General features: G+C 58.4%; 1 protein-coding gene across 1 annotated transcript in view; it reads right to left on the bottom strand.

Annotated features, from left to right (window-relative positions):
- The window catches only part of ncoa1 (nuclear receptor coactivator 1), a 57261-nt gene extending 37026 nt beyond the window's left edge, over positions 1–20235 (bottom strand). Inside the window, 9 exon segments of the mRNA XM_067988464.1 lie at positions 2703–2804; positions 2807–2841; positions 4931–5027; positions 6727–6906; positions 8887–9064; positions 9392–9492; positions 15402–15568; positions 16010–16115; positions 19841–20235. Of these exon segments, the coding sequence (XP_067844565.1) occupies positions 2703–2804; positions 2807–2841; positions 4931–5027; positions 6727–6906; positions 8887–9064; positions 9392–9492; positions 15402–15568; positions 16010–16104 (955 nt within the window). The 5' untranslated portion in view covers positions 16105–16115; positions 19841–20235.
- Between the last annotated feature and the right edge of the window lie 849 nt (positions 20236–21084).

Raw genomic sequence — 21084 nt, 5'->3', positions numbered from 1 at the left:
TGCCGTCCTTACCCGGTCTGGGCCTGTAAGTGACTTCCAGTCCCACACCAACGTGATTGGCTCTTATTGTCCTCTGAAGTGGCCGAGCAAGTCACCCAGTTGTACCAAACCGCTATCAAGAAGGCGGCCCATCACCACCTTCTCAGGGCAATTAGGGGCGGGCAATAAACACCGGCCTTGCCAGTGACACCCATAGTTCGAAAATGACAATAAAAACACTAAAGCCACTGAACTGACCGCCTCACCCAGAAACTAAGGTAGCAGCAGATATGGGAAAGGCCAAGTGTCAAACTGAGTCCCCAGCTCACAACGTAGGGACAAGCTTTACTCTGTATCTAACCCTGTACCTGCCCTGGGAGTGTTTGATGGGACAGTGTAGAGGGAGCTTTACTCTGTATCTAACCCTGTCCCTGCCCTGGGAGTGTTTGATGGGACAGTGTAGAGGGAGCTTTACTCTGTATCTAACCCAGTGCTGTACCTGCCCTGAGAGTGTTTGACGGGACAGTGTAGAGGGAGCTTTACTCTGTATCTAACCCAGAACTGTACCTGCCCTGGGAAGTGTTTGATGGGACAGTGTAGAGGGAGCTTTACTCTGTATCTAACCCTCTACCTGCCCTGGGAGTGTTTGATGGGACAGTGTAGAGGAGCTTTACTCTGTATCTAACCCTGTACTGTACCTGCCCTGGGAGTGTTTGATGGGACAGTGTAGAGTGAGCTTTACTCTGTATCTAACCAGTACTGTACCTGCCCTGGCTGACAGGTGACAGGTGTTGTTTAATGTGGATAAATGCAGATTGGGGAAGAGAAAAAATGGAAGAAGTTGCATTTCCCACCTTCACATTCCCAAGATATCCCAAAACGTTTCACACACAATCAATCACCGTCGGTATGGCCACTGTTGTAATGTCGGTTCATTTTGCAGCCACTTAATAATCAGGGGAAATAACTCAATGTTGTTCGTCCACAGGACAAACAGGGTTCTGGGGGCATTGGGTGAGTGTGGGCTGAAAACAGCAGTGTGCAAGAAGGGGGTGCGCTGGTCCAGATGTTGGGCTGTAAATCTCGAAGCAGGGTTGAGATTTGAGGGAGCGCTGGTCCAGATATTTTTTAGTGATGGTTTAATCTTTGTGGATGGACGGGTACACTTGCTGCCTATTGAGATCTCCATCTCCAGCCCACCAAGTACTCTGTATCTTCCAAACAAACTGAGAATAAAAATTACCGAAGAGAGTTCTCCCCGCAGCCCCCAATAACTCGGGTTAAATCCCCTTCCCCCGTAGTGTGGTTAAATCCCCTCCCCCACAGTGTGGTTAAATCCCCTCCCCCCGTCCCCCCGCAGTGTGGTTAAATCCCCTCCCCCCGCAGTGTGGTTAAATCCCCTCCCCCGCAGTGTGGTTAAATCCCCTCCCCCCGTCCCCCCGCAGTGTGGTTAAATCCCCTCCCCCCGTCCCCCCGCAGTGTGGTTAAATCCCCTCCCCCCATCCCCCCGCAGTGTGGTTAAATCCCCTCCCCCCGTCCCCCCGCAGTGTGGTTAAATCCCCTCCCCTGTCCCCCCTCAGTGTGGTAAATCCCCTCCCCCCGCAGTGTGGTTAAATCCCCTCCCCCGTCCCCCCGCAGTGTGGTTAAATCCCCTCCCCCCGTCCCCCCGCAGTGTGGTTAAATCCCCTCCCCCCGTCCCCCCGCAGTGTGGTAAATCCCCTCACCCCGTCCCCCTCAGTGTGGTAAATCCCCTCCCCACGTCCCCCCGCAGTGTGGTATCGAGATGTAATGACAAGGAAGATCCCAGATTGTAACCCAGCCTGTGCTGAGTTAGTTGATCACTGTGACCCCCTGGGTTAGAGAGAGGGGAAACAGCCAGAGGGGAGGGGCCGGGAGCGACAGGAGGGGCCCGGGGGGGGGGGGGAACGACAGGGAGGGGCCGGGGAACGACAGGGAGGTGCCCGGGGGGGGGGGGGGGGGAACGACAGGAGGGGGGGGGAACGACAGGAGGGGCCCGGGGGGGGGGGGGAACGACAGGGAGGGCGGGGGGACAGACGACAGGGTGGGGCCCGGATGACAGGGTGGGGCCCGGGGTTGGGACGGACCGACAGGAGGGGCCCGGGGTTGGGACGGACGACAGGGAGGGGCCCGGGGTTGGGACGGACGACAGGGAGGGGCCCGGGGGGGGGGGGGGGGGGTGGACGGACAACAGGGAGGGCCCGGGGGGGGGGACGGACGACAGGGAGGGGCCCGGGGGGGGGGACGGACGACAGGGAGGGGCCCGGGGGGGGGGGACGGACGACAGGGAGGGGCCCGGGGGGGGGGGGGGGGGGGGGACGGACGACAGGGAGGGGCCCGGGGGGGGGGGGGGGGGGAGGGGACGGACGACAGGGAGGGGCCCGGGGGGGGGGGGGGGGGACGGACGACAGGGAGGGGCCCGGGGGGGGGGACGGACGACAGGGAGGGGCCCGGGGGGGGGGGGGGGGGAGGGGACGGACGACAGGGAGGGGCCCGGGGGGGGGGGGGGGACGGACGACGGGGAGGGGCCCGGGGGGGGGGGGACGGACGACAGGAGGGGCCCGGGGGGGGGGGGACGGACGACAGGGAGGGGCCCGGAGGGGGGACACGGACGACAGGGAGGGGCCCGGGGGGGGGGGCGACGACAGGGAGGGCCCGGGGGGTGGGGGGGGGGCGACGACAGGGAGGGGCCCGGGGGTACCTACCTTGCTGCAGCAGCTGTTTGGCATAAGATGGCTCCTGCTCCTGGGGCTGGAAAAAGGCATAGATACATTTCCTGACTAGATCCTCCCAGCCCATTCTCCCGAGGCTCGCAGGGCGCTCGCATCAATGGAAATTATCTTTTCCTACAAAAAAGCAAATCACAAGCACAGAGTTAAATGCCAATCTGAACTAATACCAGCCCAAACTGGGCTCTGGTAGCTGATCACAACCAGGGTTCCTGCTCCTGGTCAAAACTGTCTGCGTGTGTGTGCCCCACCTACCCACCCTCTCCCCATATCCCCTATCCCACCTACCCACCCTCTCCCCATATCCCCTATCCCACCTACCCACCCTCTCCCCATATCCCTCTCCCCTTATCCTCCAATCCCACTTTTTTTAAAAATTCATTCATGGGATGTGGGCGTCGCTGGCGAGGCCGGCATTTATTGCCCATCCCTAATTGCCCTTGAGAAGGTGGTGGTGAGCCGCCTTCTTGAACCGCTGCAGTCCGTGTGGTGACGGTTCTCCCACAGTGCTGTTAGGAAGGGAGTTCCAGGATTTTAACCCAGCGACGATGAAGGAACGGCCGATATATTTCCAAGTCGGGATGGTGTGTGACTTGAGGGGAACGTGCAGGTGGTGTTGTTCCCATGCGCCTGCTGCTCTTGTCCTTCTAGGTGGTAGAGGTCGCGGGTTTGGGAGGTGTTGTCGAAGAAGCCTTGGCGAGTTGCTGCAGTGCATCCTGTGGATGGTGCACACTGCAGCCACAGTGCGCCGGTGGTGAAGGGAGTGAATGTTTAGGGTGGTGGATGGGGTGCCAATCAAGCGGGCTGTTTTGTCCTGGATGGTGTCGAGCTTCTTGAGTGTTGTTGGAGCTGCACTCATCCAGGCAAGTGGAGAGTATTCCATCACACTCCTGACTTGTGCCTTGTAGATGGTGGAAAGGCTTTGGGGAGTCAGGAGGTGAGTCACTCGCCGCAGAATACCCAGCCTCTGACCTGCTCTTGTAACCACAGTATTTATATGGGCTGGTCCAGTTAAGTTTCTGGTCAATTTGACCCCCAGGATGTTGATGGTGGGGGATTCGGCGATGGTAATGCCGTTGAATGTCAAGGGGAGGTGGTTAGACTCTCTCTTGTTGGAGATGGTCATTGCCTGGCACTTATCTGGCGCGAATGTTACTTGCCACTTATGAGCCCAAGCCTGGATGTTGTCCAGGTCTTGCTCGCATGCGGGCTCGGACTGCTTCATTATTTGAGGGGTTGCGAATGGAACTGAACACTGTGCAATCATCAGCGAACATCCCCACTTCTGACCTTGTGATAGAGGGAAGGTCATTGATGAAGCAGCTGAAGATGGTTGGGCCTAGGACACTGCCCTGAGGAACTCCTGCAGCAATGTCCTGGGGCTGAGATGATTGGCCTCCAACAACCACTACCATTTTCCTTTGTGCTACGTATGACTCCAGCCACTGGAGAGTTTTCCCCCTGATTCCCATTGACTTCAATTTTACTAGGGCTCCTCGGTGCCACACTCGGTCAAATGCTGCCTTGATGTCAAGGGCAGTCACTCTCACCTCACCTCTGGAATTGAGCTCTTTTGTCCATGTTTGCTTCTTCGACAGCACCTCCCAAACCCGCGACCTCTACCACCTAGAAGGACAAGAGTAGCAGGCGCATGGGAACAACACCACCTGCACGTTCCCCTCCAAGTCACACACCATCCCGACTTGGAAATATATCGCCGTTCCTTCATTGTCGCTGGGTCAAAATCCTGGAACTCCCTTCCTAACAGCACTGTGGGAGAACCGTCACCACACGGACTGCAGCGGTTTAAGAAGGCAGCTCACCACCACCTTCTCGAGGGCAATTAGGGATGGGCAATAAATGCCGGCCTCGCCAGCAACGCCCACATCCCATGAACGAATAAAAAAAATTAAAAAAATTTCATCTGCCATGTGTCTGCCATTTCACCAGTCTGTCTCTGTCCTCCTGAAGTCTGTTACTATCCTCCACATTGTTTACTACATTTCCGAATTTCGTGTCATCTGCAAACTTTGAAATTATAACCAAATCCAGGTCATTAATATTAAAAAGAGCCCTGCCCCCTGGGGAACACCACTGTATACTTCCCTCCAGTCTGAAAAACCGTTCACCACTAATATGCCCCTGAGTTCTGCTAATTGCCCTCTGATGGTTCCCAAGTCTATGGTGGACTCTCGCCGATCTCACCCGTTGTGTCCTGTTTGGTAATAAACGTCTCAGACACAGGAGTGACCTGAGGTCTCGGCAATCTCCGGGCGATGCAAATCAAACAGGACTGCAGTTCTGTGGATCAATGACAAAGTCAGACTTTAGAATCAGACACAAGTTCATGAAGTTACCAACAAGGAAACAGGCACAGGTGGAGGCTGCTTGGCCTCCCTCCGTCCGCTCCTGCTCAAAGTGGTGCCTGTGCTGGGGCAGGTGCCCTGGGCTGTGCCAAGAGAAGGCCAGCCTCCTCCCCAGGCCCAGCCTCCTGGATTGGCCAGGGAACGAGGGGGATGGGGGGATATGGGGGGGAAGGGCGCACACGAGGGGGGGGGAAGGGCGCACACGAGGGGGGGGGAAGGGCGCACACGAGGGGGGGGGAAGGGCGCACACGAGGGGGGGGGGAGGGCGCACACGAGGGGGGGGGGAAGGGCGCACACGAGGGGGGGGGAAGGGCGCACACGAGGGGGGGGGAAGGGCGCACACGAGGGGGGGGAAGGGCGCACACGAGGGGGGGGAAGGGCGCACACGAGGGGGGGGGAAGGGCGCACACGAGGGGGGGGGAGGGCGCACACGAGGGGGGGGGAAGGGCGCACACGAGGGGGGGGGAAGGGCGCACACGAGGGGGGGGGAAGGGCGCACACGAGGGGGGGGAAGGGCGCACACGAGGGGGGGGGAAGGGCGCACACGAGGGGGGGGAAGGGCGCACACGAGGGGGGGGAAGGGCGCACACGAGGGGGGGGGGGAGGGCGCACACGAGGGGGGGGGAGGGCGCACACGAGGGGGGGGGGAGGGCGCACACGAGGGGGGGGGGAGGGCGCACACGAGGGGGGGGGAGGGCGCACACGAGGGGGGGGGAGGGCGCACACGAGGGGGGGGGAGGGCGCACACGAGGGGGGGGGAAGGGCGCACACGAGGGGGGGGAAGGGCGCACACGAGGGGGGGGGAAGGGCGCACACGAGGGGGGGGGGAAGGGCGCACACGAGGGGGGGGGGAAGGGCGCACACGAGGGGGGGGGGAAGGGCGCACACGAGGGGGGGGGAGGGCGCACACGAGGGGGGGGGAGGGCGCACACGAGGGGGGGGGAGGGCGCACACGAGGGGGGGGGGAGGGCGCACACGAGGGGGGGGAAGGGCGCACACGAGGGGGGGGAAGGGCGCACACGAGGGGGGGGAAGGGCGCACACGAGGGGGGGGGGAGGGCGCACACGAGGGGGGGACGGGGGGTGATGGGGGAAGGGGGGAAGGGGGGACGGGGGGGGGATGGGGGAAGGGAGGACGGGGGGTGATGGGGGAAGGGGGTCGGGGGGTGATGGGGGAAGGGGGGACGGGGGGGTGATGGGGGAAGGGGGGACGGGGGGTGATGGGGGAAGGGGGGACGGGGGGGTGATGGGGGAAGGGGGGACGGGGGGGTGATGGGGGAAGGGGGGACGGGGGGTGATGGGGGGACGGGGGGGGTGATGGGGGAATGGGGGACGGGGGGTGTGATGGGGGAAGGGGGGACGGGGGGTGATGGGGGAAGGGGGGACGGGGCGGTGATGGGGGAAGGGGGGACGGGGGGGTGATGGGGGAAGGGGGACGGGGGGATGATGGGGGAAGGGGGGACGGGGGGTGATGGGGGAAGGGGGGACGGGGGGTGATGGGGGAAGGGGGGACGGGGGGTGATGGGGGAAGGGGGGACGGGGGGGGGGTGATGGGGGAAGGGGGGACGGGAGGACAAGGGTAACTCCAGTTACCTTCAGCACACTGTCCGATCCTGGTCTCCACCAATCACTTACCTTCCCCCTCCTCTTTAATAGACTTGGGCTGTGACACGGTGAAGCACTGCATTATCTGGTAATGCTGCCTCGCCTCCTGACTATCTGTATTGGTCTCGTCCGCCGCTCGCACCAGCATACGGCAGTTGAAGGTGTGGCTGTTCCGCCTGGTGCTCTCCTTTGACCAAGGGACGCTGTTCACTGAAAAAAGGAGCAGCAGGTCAGGACAGCACACTGCCGGGGTGGGGTGCAGGTGGAGGTGGAGCTGTACTCCGAGAGTGCCCGCACTGAGACAACATCCCCATGGTCCCTCTGGTAACAATGGCTTCACACTGATCTGTGGTGCTGCTCCGTACCATCTAGCTTGCACCTTGCCCATCTCCCCTCTCTAATGGAGGTGGCTGCAGAGATAGTGGGTGCATTGGTTGTGATCTTCCAAAATTCCCTAGATTTGGGAACGGTCCCTGTGGATTGGAAGGTAGCAAATGTAACCCCGCTATTCAAGAAAGGAGGGAGAGAGAAAACAGGGAACTACAGGCCAGTTAGCCTGACATCAGTCGTCAGGAAAATGCTGGAATCCATTATGAAGGAAGTGGTAACAGGGCACTTAGAAAATCATAATATGATCAGGCAGAGTCAACATGGTTTTATGAAAGGGAAATCGTGTTTGACAAATTTATTTGAGTTTTTTGAAGATGTAACCAGCAGGGTAGATAAAGGGGAACCAGTGGATGGAGCATATTTGGATTTTCAAAAAGCATTCGATAAGGTGCCACATAAAAGGTTGTTACACAAGATAAGGGCTCATGGGGTTGGGGGTGATATATTAGCACGGAGAGAGTGTACAAGCTGGATAGTCAGGTGGTGAACGATAGAAGACTTCAGTTGCTTCTAAGCCTTTATTCACAGAGCTCCACATTACCCACACTACACCCTAGATCAGCTCTCATATATGGATACAAGGGAGCCCGCAATTGATAGGCACCCCCGAATACAATTTACACTAATTGATATAAATCAAATGGATACAAATGACGCAGGATTGGTTAATGGACAGAAAACAGAGAGTAGGGATAAACGGGTCATTCTCAGGTTTGCAGGCTGTAACTAGTGGGGTGTCGCAAGGATCAGTGCTTGGGCCTCAGCTATTTACAATCTATATTAATGACTTAGATGAAGGGACCGAGTGTAATGTATCCAAGTTTGCTGACGATACAAAGCTCGGTGGGAAAGTAAGCTGTGAGGAGGGCACAAAGAGTCTGCAAAGGGATATCGACAGGTTAAGTGAGTGGGCAAGAAGGTGGCAGATGGAGTATAATGTGGGGAAATGTGATGTTATTCACTTTGGTAGGAAAAACAGAAAAATTGAATATTTTTTAAATGGTGAAAAACGACTAAATGTTGGTGTTCAGAGAGATTTGGGTGTCCTTGTACACAAAACACAGAAAGTTAACTGCAGGTACAACAAACAATTAGAAAGGCAAATGGGATGTTGGCCTTTATTGAAAAGGGGTTGGAGTATAAGAGTAAGGAAGTCTTGCTACAATTGTCCAGGGCTTTGGTGAGACCTCACCTGGAGTACTGTGTACAGTTTTGGTCTCCTTATCTAAGGAAGGATATACTTGCCTTAGAGGCGGTGCAATGAAGGTTCACTAGATTGATTCCTGGGAGGAGAGGGTTGTCCTATGAGGGGAAATTAATTAGAATGGGCCTATACTCTCTGGAGTTTAGAAGAATGAGAGGTGATCTCATTGAAACATGTAAGATTCTGAGGGGGCTTGACAGGGTAGATGCTGAGAGGTTGTTTCCCCTGGCTGGAGAGTCTAGAACTAGGGGGCATAGTCTCAGGATAAAGGGTTGGATTTTTAGGACCGAGATGAGGAGGAATTTCTTCACTCAGGGTGGTGAATCTTTGGAATTCTCTACCCCAGAGGGCTGTGGATGCTGAGTCATTGAATATATTCAAGACTGAAGATCGATAGATTTTTGGACTCTAGGAGAATTAAGGGATATGGGGATAGGGCGGGAAAGTGGAGTTGAGGTCGAAGATCAGCCATGATCTGATTGAATGACGGAGTAGGCTCAAGGGGCCGTACGGCCTACTCCTGCTCCTATTTCTTATGTTCTTATGTTGTCCCCCTCCCCAGAGAAGCAGAGACATACAGGAGGACGATCCCTTACCCAGGGATTTGGGCAGCAGATTGCGGACGAATTCAGCATGATCAGCGAGGTGCAGGATGCTGTACACACTCGTGTTCATCAGCTCCTCTTGGTTGTATCCCAGGTAACTGGTGACATTCTCCGAGACGAACACGACACGTCCCTCCCGATTCACCACGAAGAAAAACCCATCCAGAGCCTGCACACAGCACAAAACCTGCTTTACACACGGAGAGTGTGCCTCCCGATCCCCCACACAGACACACTGACCCACACACCCTCCCACTACTGTCCCACACAGACACTGTCCCACAAACCCTCCCACACATTGTCCCAAACAGATACACTGACCCACACACCATCCCACACAGACACGGTCCCACATTGGGTGGGGTAAGCTAACAGCAGAGGCCTGGGATGGAGCCTGGGCCTTTCCTGCTCTGTGTAGGGCTCAGTACAACACCAGGTAGGTTCAGCAAACTCAGCACAGGCTGAGTGCGCCCCCCATCCCTGCATTCGCCCATACCTCGAGGAGAAGAGGTCCAAGGGAGTCTTTTTCAATGAGGGACTGAGTGCTGGACGAGATATCCGATTTCTGAACCTCATCTTCTGCTTGTGCTGCTTTTTCTGTGGAGAGCAAACTGTTCATTGGTAAATGAGGCAGAACTGGGGATACAGAGCCCACAGACTCACTCCTCACACCATACGGCCCACAGACTCACTCCTCACACCGTACGACCCACAGACTCACTCCTCACACCATACGGCCCACAGACTCACTCCTCACACCGTACGGCCCACAGGCTCACTCCTCACACCATACGGCCCACAGACTCACTCCTCACACCATACGGCCCACAGACTCACTCCTCACACCGTACGGCCCACAGACTCACTCCTCACACCATACGGCCCACAGACTCACTCCTCACACCATACGGCCCACAGGCTCACTCCTCACACCATACGGCCCACAGGCTCACTCCTCACTGTACGACCCACAGACTCACTCCTCACTGTACGGCCCACAGACTCACTCCTCACTGTACGGCCCACAGACTCACTCCTCACACCGTACGACCCACAGACTCACTCCTCACACCGTACAGCCCACAGGCTCACTCCTCACTGTACGACCCACAGACTCACTCCTCACACCGTACGGCCCACAGACTCACTCCTCACACCATACGGCCCACAGGCTCACTCCTCACACCATACGGCCCACAGACTCACTCCTCACACCGTACGGCCCACAGGCTCACTCCTCACACCATACGGCCCACAGACTCACTCCTCACACCGTACGGCCCACAGACTCACTCCTCACACCATACGGCCCACAGACTCACTCCTCACTGTACGACCCACAGACTCACTCCTCACACCATACGGCCCACAGACTCACTCCTCACACCATACGACCCACAGACTCACTCCTCACACCATACGGCCCACGGGCTCACTCCTCACACCATACGGCCCACAGACTCACTCCTCACTGTACGGCCCACAGACTCACTCCTCACACCATACGGCCCACAGGCTCACTCCTCACACCGTACGGCCCACAGGCTCACTCCTCACACCGTACGGCCCACAGGCTCACTCCTCACACCGTACGGCCCACAGGCTCACTCCTCACACCGTACGGCCCACAGGCTCACTCCTCACACCGTACGGCCCACAGGCTCACTCCTCACACCGTACGACCCACAGACTCACTCCTCACACCATACGACCCACAGACTCACTCCTCACACCGTACGGCCCACAGGCTCACTCCTCACACCATACGGCCCACAGGCTCACTCCTCACTGTACGACCCACAGACTCACTCCTCACACCATACGGCCCACAGGCTCACTCCTCACACCATACGGCCCACAGGCTCACTCCTCACACCATACGGCCCACAGGCTCACTCCTCACACCATACGGCCCACAGACTCACTCCTCACACCGTACGGCCCACAGACTCACTCCTCACTGTACGACCCACAGACTCACTCCTCACACCGTACGACCCACAGACTCACTCCTCACACCGTACGACCCACAGACTCACTCCTCACACCATACGGCCCACAGACTCACTCCTCACTGTACGACCCACAGACTCACTCCTCACACCATACGACCCACAGACTCACTCCTCACACCATACGGCCCACAGACTCACTCCTCACACCGTACGGCCCACAGACTCACTCCTCACTGTACGACCCACAGACTCACTCCTCACACCATACGGCCCACAGGCTCACTCCTCACACCGTACGGCCCACAGGCTCACTCCTCACACCGTACGGCCCACAGGCTCACTCCTCACACCGTACGACCCACAGACTCACTCCTCACACCATACGACCCACAGACTCACTCCTCACACCGTACGGCCCACAGGCTCACTCCTCACACCATACGGCCCACAGGCTCACTCCTCACTGTACGACCCACAGACTCACTCCTCACACCATACGGCCCACAGGCTCACTCCTCACACCATACGGCCCACAGGCTCACTCCTCACACCATACGGCCCACAGGCTCACTCCTCACACCATACGGCCCACAGACTCACTCCTCACACCGTACGGCCCACAGACTCACTCCTCACTGTACGACCCACAGACTCACTCCTCACACCGTACGACCCACAGACTCACTCCTCACACCGTACGACCCACAGACTCACTCCTCACACCATACGGCCCACAGACTCACTCCTCACTGTACGACCCACAGACTCACTCCTCACACCATACGGCCCACAGGCTCACTCCTCACACCATACGGCCCACAGGCTCACTCCTCACACCATACGGCCCACAGGCTCACTCCTCACACCATACGGCCCACAGACTCACTCCTCACACCGTACGGCCCACAGACTCACTCCTCACTGTACGACCCACAGACTCACTCCTCACACCGTACGACCCACAGACTCACTCCTCACACCGTACGACCCACAGACTCACTCCTCACACCATACGGCCCACAGACTCACTCCTCACTGTACGACCCACAGACTCACTCCTCACACCATACGACCCACAGACTCACTCCTCACACCATACGGCCCACAGACTCACTCCTCACACCGTACGGCCCACAGACTCACTCCTCACTGTACGACCCACAGACTCACTCCTCACACCATACGGCCCACAGGCTCACTCCTCACACCGTACGGCCCACAGACTCACTCCTCACACCATACGGCCCACAGGCTCACTCCTCACACCGTACGGCCCACAGGCTCACTCCTCACACCATACGGCCCACAGACTCACTCCTCACACCATACGGCCCACGGGCTCACTCCTCACACCATACGGCCCACAGACTCACTCCTCACACCGTACGGCCCACAGACTCACTCCTCACACCGTACGGCCCACAGACTCACTCCTCACACCGTACGGCCCACAGGCTCACTCCTCACACCGTACGGCCCACAGGCTCACTCCTCACACCGTACGGCCCACAGACTCACTCCTCACACCGTACGGCCCACAGACTCACTCCTCACACCGTACGGCCCACAGGCTCACTCCTCACACCATACGGCCCACAGACTCACTCCTCACTGTACGACCCACAGACTCACTCCTCACACCATACGGCCCACAGGCTCACTCCTCACACCGTACGGCCCACAGGCTCACTCCTCACACCGTACGGCCCACAGGCTCACTCCTCACTGTACGACCCACAGACTCACTCCTCACACCATACGGCCCACAGGCTCACTCCTCACACCGTACGGCCCACAGGCTCACTCCTCACACCGTACGGCCCACAGGCTCACTCCTCACACCATACGGCCCACAGACTCACTCCTCACACCATACGGCCCACAGGCTCACTCCTCACACCATACGGCCCACAGACTCACTCCTCACACCATACGGCCCACAGACTCACTCCTCACACCGTACGACCCACAGGCTCACTCCTCACTGTATGACCCACAGGCTCACTCCTCACTGTATGACCCACAGGCTCACTCCTCACACCATACGGCCCACAGACTCACTCCTCACACCGTACGACCCACAGACTCACTCCTCACACCGTACGACCCACAGGCTCACTCCTCACACCGTACGGCCCACAGACTCACTCCTCACACCGTACGACCCACAGACTCACTCCTCACACCGTACGACCCACAGGCTCACTCCTCACACCGTACGGCCCACAGACTCACTCCTCACACCGTACGACCCACAGACTCACTCCTCACACCGTACGGCCCACAGACTCACTCCTCACACCGTACGACCCACAGACTCACTCCTCACACCGTACGACCCACAGACTCACTCCTCACACCATACGGCCCACAGGCACACTCCTCACACCATACGGCCCACAGGCTCACTCCTCACTGTATGACCCACAGACTCACTCCTCACACCGTACGGCCCACAGACTCACTCCTCACTGTATGACCCACAGACTCACTCCTCACACCATACGGCCCACAGACTCACTCCTCACACCATACGGCCCACAGACTCACTCCTCACACCGTACGGCCCACAGGCTCACTCCTCACACCATACGGCCCACAGACTCACTCCTCACACCATACGGCCCACAGACTCACTCCTCACACCGTACGGCCCACAGACTCACTCCTCACACCGTACGGCCCACAGGCTCACTCCTCACACCGTACGGCCCACAGACTCACTCCTCACACCGTACGGCCCACAGACTCACTCCTCACACCGTACGGCCCACAGACTCACTCCTCACACCGTACGGCCCACAGACTCACTCCTCACACCATACGGCCCACAGACTCACTCCTCACACCGTACGGCCCACAGACTCACTCCTCACACCGTACGGCCCACAGGCTCACTCCTCACACCGTACGGCCCACAGGCTCACTCCTCACACCGTACGGCCCACAGACTCACTCCTCACACCGTACGGCCCACAGGCTCACTCCTCACACCGTACGGCCCACAGACTCACTCCTCACACCGTACGGCCCACAGACTCACTCCTCACACCATACGGCCCACGGGCTCACTCCTCACACCATACGGCCCACAGACTCACTCCTCACACCATACGGCCCACAGGCTCACTCCTCACACCATACGGCCCACGGGCTCACTCCTCACACCGTACGGCCCACAGGCTCACTCCTCACACCGTACGACCCACAGGCTCACTCCTCACACCGTACGACCCACAGGCTCACTCCTCACACCGTACGGCCCACAGACTCACTCCTCACACCGTACGGCCCACAGACTCACTCCTCACACCGTACGGCCCACAGACTCACTCCTCACACCGTACGGCCCACAGCCTCACTCCTCACCGTACGGCCCACAGGCTCACTCCTCACACCATACGGCCCACAGACTCACTCCTCACACCATACGGCCCACAGACTCACTCCTCACACCGTACGACCCACAGACTCACTCCTCACACCATACGGCCCACAGACTCACTCCTCACACCGTACGGCCCACAGGCTCACTCCTCACACCATACGGCCCACAGACTCACTCCTCACACCATACGGCCCACAGGCTCACTCCTCACACCGTACGACCCACAGACTCACTCCTCACACCATACGGCCCACAGGCTCACTCCTCACACCGTACGACCCACAGACTCACTCCTCACACCGTACGGCCCACAGACTCACTCCTCACACCGTACGACCCACAGACTCACTCCTCACACCGTACGACCCACAGACTCACTCCTCACACCGTACGGCCCACAGGCTCACTCCTCACACCGTACGGCCCACAGGCTCACTCCTCACACCGTACGACCCACAGACTCACTCCTCACACCATACGGCCCACAGACTCACTCCTCACACCGTACGACCCACAGACTCACTCCTCACCGTACGGCCCACAGACTCACTCCTCACACCATACGGCCCACAGACTCACTCCTCACACCGTACGGCCCACAGACTCACTCCTCACACCGTACGGCCCACAGACTCACTCCTCACACCATACGGCCCACAGACTCACTCCTCACACCATACGGCCCACAGACTCACTCCTCACACCATACGGCCCACAGACTCACTCCTCACACCGTACGGCCCACAGGCTCACTCCTCACACCATACGGCCCACAGACTCACTCCTCACCGTACGACCCACAGACTCACTCCTCACACCGTACGACCCACAGACTCACTCCTCACACCGTACGACCCACAGGCTCACTCCTCACACCATACGGCCCACAGACTCACTCCTCACCGTACGGCCCACAGACTCACTCCTCACACCGTACGACCCACAGACTCACTCCTCACACCATACAGCCCACAGACTCACTCCTCACACCGTACGACCCACAGACTCACTCCTCACACCATACGGCCCACAGACTCACTCCTCACACCATACAGCCCACAGACTCACTCCTCACACCGTACGACCCACAGACTCACTCCTCACACCATACGGCCCACAGACTCACTCCTCACACCGTACGGCCCACAGACTCCTGCTTGTACCTTGTTCCAGTCTTTTGATGAGCTGGATCTGATGGACGGTTTTGCGGAGGATCCTGCATTTATCGGGTTTAACACTCAGACTGTCGATGTGACTCAGATTTGCCGACAGTGACTCCGCCAGCTCCTCGATGTACTTACTCTCCTGCTCCCGCCGACGTTTATCTGCACTATAGAGAGGAGAGCAAATCAGCAGACTCTGACAATCACAAGCCCCTCCCCCGGGATCCTCCCCCTCCCCCCGGGATCCTCCCCCTCTCTTTCTCCATATTAGTATTTCCTTTTATCAGGTCGCATGCTAATGAATCTCCCCTCTCCACAAACTTTCTATGGTGTGGAGCCCAAAACTGCACACAATCTCCAACTGTGGTCTTACTATGGTTTATATAGATTCACCATTACATCTCAACTTTTATATTCTATAAATCCCAGGATTCCAATAGCTTTTTTATGATCTTATCCACTTGAGGAGCTGCTTTTAATGTTGTGAACCTGAACCCCAAAACCCCTCTGCTCCCCCACGTCACCCAGCTCTCTCCCCCCCCCCTTCCACCATCTTCTCCAGGGGCCTTGGTGATTGGTGTTATTGACTCAGCCCCCTCCTGTCATACCTGTGTCCCACGGTATCACACCGAGCCCCCCTCCTCTTGCGAGGGTCCGGGTTTACAGGCTCTGTTGCTAGATCCACGAGGCCACTCATCTTCATTTACTTTACGCCTGAAACAGAGAGCAGGGAAGGCGGGTTACAACACAAAGGCTCATTCCTCGCACAGGCTTTACCCCTCAACCCCCTGACCCCAGCTCTATATAAAGCTCACAATTCCTCACCCTGGGGGCAGGTTACACAGGAGGTTAAGGCCACAGGTCACAGGGTGACCACAACAGCTGCTTTCTCCGACTACTCCCTACACCCCTCCAACTGGAGACATGGCCCTGACTGCAGGCTGAGCTCTTGCTGCAGCCCATCCCTCCCCACTGCCGATCTCTACAGACCCTGCCACTCCCCAATGTCCCCCAGGGAGAGTCAGTGTGTGTGGGACTGTCCCCCAGGGAGAGTCAGTGTCTGTGGGACTGTCCCCCAGGGTGAGTCAGTGTCTGTGGGACTGTCCCCCAGGGAGAGTCACCGCCTGTGGAACTGTCCCCCAGTGAGAGTCAGTGCCCGTGGAACTGTCCCCCAGTGAGAGTCAGTGTCTGTGGAACTGTCCCCCAGTGAGAGTCAGTGCCTGTGGAACTGTCCCCCAGGGAGAGTCAGTGTGTGTGGGACTGTCCCCCAGTGAGAGTCAGTGTGTGTGGGACTGTCCCCCAGGGAGAGTCAGTGTGTGTGGGACTGTCCCCCAGGGAGAGTCAGTGTCTGTGGGACTGTCCCCCAGGGTGAGTCAGTGTCTGTGGGACTGTCCCCCAGGGAGAGTCACCGCCTGTGGAACTGTCCCCCAGTGAGAGTCAGTGCCCGTGGAACTGTCCCCCAGTGAGAGTCAGTGCCCGTGGAACTGTCCCCCAGTGAGAGTCAGTGTCTGTGGAACTGTCCCCCAGTGAGAGTCAGTGCCCGTGGAACTGTCCCCCAGTGGGAGTCAGTGTGTGTGGAACTGTCCCCCAGTGAGAGTCAGTGTCTGTGGAACTGTACCCCAGGGAGAGTCAGTGTCTGTGGAACTGTCCCCCAGGGAGAGTCAGTGCCTGTGGAACTGTACCCCAGGGAGAGTCAGTGTGTGTGGAACTGTACCCCAGGGAGAGTCAGTGTGTGTGGAACTGTACCCCAGGGAGAGTCAGTGTGTGTGGAACTGTACCCCAGGGAGAGTCAGTGTCTGTGGAACTGTACCCCAGGGAGAGTCAGTGTGTGTGGAACTGTACCCCAGGGAGAGTCAGTGTGTGTGGAACTGTACCCCAGGGAGAGTCAGTGTGTGTGGAACTGTACCCCAGGGAGAGTCAGTGTGTGTGGAACTGTACCCCAGGGAGAGTCAGTGTCTGTGGAACTGTACCCCAGGGAGAGTCAGTGTGTGTGGAACTGTACCCCAGGGAGAGTCAGTGTGTGTGGAACTGTACCCCAGGGAGAGTCAGTGCCTGTGGAACTGTCCCCCAGTGAGAGTCAGTGTGTGTGGAACTGTCCCCCAGGGAGAGTCACCGCCTGTGGAACTGTCCCCCAGGGAGAGTCAGTGTCTGTGGAACTATACCCCAGGGAGAGTCACCACCTGTGGAACTGTACCCCAGGGAGAGTCACCACCTGTGGAACTGTACCCCTGTGGGAGTCAGTGACTGTAGAACTGTACCCCAGTGAGAGTCAGTGTCTGTAGAACTGTACCCCTGTGGGAGTCAGTGACTGTAGAACTGTACCCCTGTGGGAGTCAGTGACTGTAGAACTGTACCCCTGTGGGAGTCAGTGACTGTGGAACTGTACCCCAGTGAGAGTCAGTGTCTGTGGAACTGTACCCCTGTGGGAGTCAGTATCTGTAGAACTGTACTCCAGTGGGAGTCAGTGACTGTGGAACTGTACCCCAGTGAGAGTCAGTGTCTGTGGAACTGTACCCCAGGGAGAGTCAGTGCCTGTGGAACTGTACCCCTGTGGGAGTCAGTATCTGTAGAACTGTACTCCAGTGGGAGTCAGTGACTGTGGAACTGTACCCCAGTGAGAGTCAGTGTCTGTGGAACTGTCCCCCAGGGAGAGTCACCACCTGTGGAACTGTACCCCAGGGAGAGTCACCACCTGTGGAACTGTACCCCTGTGGGAGTCAGTGACTGTAGAACTGTACCCGTGTGGGAGTCAGTGACTGTAGAACTGTACCCCTGTGGGAGTCAGTATCTGTAGAACTGTACCCCTGTGGGAGTCAGTATCTGTAGAACTGTACTCCAGTGGGAGTCAGTGACTGTGGAACTGTACCCCTGTGGGAGTCAGTGACTGTAGAACTGTACCCCTGTGGGAGTCAGTATCTGTAGAACTGTACTCCAGTGGGAGTCAGTGCCTGTGGAACTGTACCCAGGGAGAGCCAATGCCTGTGGAACTGTACCCCAGGTAGAGTCAGTGCCTGTGGAACTGTACTCCAGTGAGAGTCAGTGCCTGTGGAATTGTTCGCCATTGAGATTCAGTGTCTGTGGAGCTGTACACCAGGGAGAGTCAGTGACTGTAGAACTGTACCCCAGGGAGAGTCAGTGACTGTAGAACTGTACCCCAGGGAGAGTCCGTGACTGTAGAACTGTACCCCAGGGAGAGTCCGTGACTGTAGAACTGTACCCCAGGGAGAGTCAGTGACTGTAGAACTGTACCCCAGGGAGAGTCCGTGACTGTAGAACTGTACCCCAGGGAGAGTCAGTGACTGTAGAACTGTACCCCAGGGAGAGTCCGTGACTGTAGAACTGTACCCCAGGGAGAGTCAGTGACTGTAGAACTGTACCCCAGGGAGAGTCCGTGACTGTAGAACTGTACCCCAGGGAGAGTCCGTGACTGTAGAACTGTACCCCAGGGAGAGTCTGCACCCTCTGGAGGGGATGGCATTGTTATTTTTTTTATTAAAGCCAATCTTGGGGGTTTGAATATGATGTAACAAACCAACAGTTGAACATTTAATAGATCTGCCCGTATCTGGCACACTGCCAGGCTGCAACTGTGGAGTTCCGAGGTTAGTTCAAACATGCGCTCATGCATTTTCAAGGTCGATCCCAGCAGATGCCATTTTCTCTCCAGCAGAAAAAAAACAAAACGGGAAGCAGCAACTTTAAATCGAACAGTGTTTGAGCAGCAGACTGTGAGGCTGGGGCCGGGGCCGGGGACGGAGAGACTGGGGCCGGGGACGGAGAGACTGGGGCCGGGGACGGAGAGACTGGGGCCGGGGACGGAGAGACTGGGGCCGGGGACGGAGAGACTGGGGCCGGGGACGGAGAGACTGGGGCCGGGGACGGAGAGACTGGGGCCGGGGACGGAGAGACTGGGGCCGGGGACGGAGAGACTGGGGCCGGGGACGGAGAGACTGGGGCCGGGGACGGAGAGACTGGGGCCGGGGACGGAGAGACTGGGGCCGGGGACGGAGAGACTGGGGCCGGGGACGGAGAGACTGGGGCCGGGGACGGAGAGACTGGGGCCGGGGACGGAGAGACTGGGGCCGGGGACGGAGAGACTGGGGCCGGAGACGGAGAGACTGGGGCCGGAGACGGAGAGACTGGGGCCGGGGACGGAGAGACTGGGGCCGGGGACGGAGAGACTGGGGCCGGAGACGGAGAGACTGGGGCCGGAGACGGAGAGACTGGGGCCGGAGACGGAGAGACTGGGGCCGGAGACGGAGAGACTGGGGCCGGAGACGGAGAGACTGGGGCCGGAGACGGAGAGACTGGGGCCGGAGACGGAGAGACTGGGGCCGGAGACGGAGAGACTGGGGCCGGAGACGGAGGTTAGCTCTGCGTTGTGGTACACACAGACAGACAGACAGACAGACAGACAGAGAAAGCCAAGGCACACTTACCTCATCACAGTTACTGCAAAGCAGCAGCTGCCATGGTGTTGATTATGTGAGGGGGAAGCTGCTCGCACAGCCTGGGCCTGGGCCCCACATGGGAGCTCAGTACTCAGGGTCCTGCTGTGTTTACACTGAGGTGCATGGCCCCAGCCCTCGAGTCCCCTCACACACACACTGAGCCACGTCCATATCCAGCACTGGAGTCAGCCCCTGGAGCCTCGGCAGCACAGGCCCAGGGCTCCACTATTCCACCATCGCCAAAGAGGGTACGTTACAAGTCCATCTCAACCTCCCCCTCTTCACTTACAACACAAAACGTACTCACTCTGGCTGAGGAGCTGCGAATCGTATTCTACATTGCTCAAACCTCCTCTGCATTACAATTAAAGCTCCCCTTTCCTGAACGTTTTGGCTGCCTCCTCCCCCAACCCTCCTGCTGGATGGTTGAGCCCAGTGACGTTGTGCAGCTGTGTTAAAGGGGCAGAGTCAGGTTCGACGTTTAACCCACAGCCTCTCCCAGCAGGGACTGAGACTCAGGATCAGAACCTCCCACTCACAGCCTCTCCCAGCAGGGACTGAGACTCAGGATCAGAACCTCCCACTCACAGCCTCTCCCAGCAGGGACTGAGACTCAGGATCAGAACCTCCCACTCACAGCCTCTCCCAGCAGGGACTGAGACTCAGGATCAGAACCTCCCACTCACAGCCTCTCCCACCGTCTCTCATTTCCAGTCAGCCCTTCACCCAACAAACCCCAGGCTTTTAAACCAAACTCACGATCACCAAACCACCACTTCCTGATTTCCCGCCCTGGGTTTCTGTTCCCCCTCCCACACCCAGCAGCACTGACTGACACGAGGTGCAGCCCAACTCTCACTGGCCTCATCCGTGCCCATTCTTCAGGGAGTGACTGCGGGGGCATTGCAGCACCCCCCCTCACCCCGTTCCTGCCCACACAAGCAGGGCTCACTGGACAGTGATCAGGAGCAGGAACCCTGGCTGATTTCCCCTCTCCCTAATGTAAAGGCACGTGGCCAATTGGAGCCCTCCCCTCACCCTGTCCAGGCCAGCTGTTAGGCAGGAAGGGAGAGGTATGGAGGAGCAGCAAGAGGGTGTACAGGGAGTCAATGAGTAGGGACCCCGACCGCGATGTTTCCTGGTATTTGTGCCCCATCGACTCACTCTTCAGACAGCGGCTGTGGGTGAGAGAGAGGAAGCCAGGCTGGGAGAGGAGGGGCTGCTCCCCCTCA

Source organism: Heptranchias perlo, chromosome 8 (assembly GCF_035084215.1).
Source record: "Heptranchias perlo isolate sHepPer1 chromosome 8, sHepPer1.hap1, whole genome shotgun sequence".
NCBI lineage: Eukaryota > Metazoa > Chordata > Chondrichthyes > Hexanchiformes > Hexanchidae > Heptranchias > Heptranchias perlo.
This window is presented reverse-complemented; position numbering and strand designations above follow the sequence as displayed.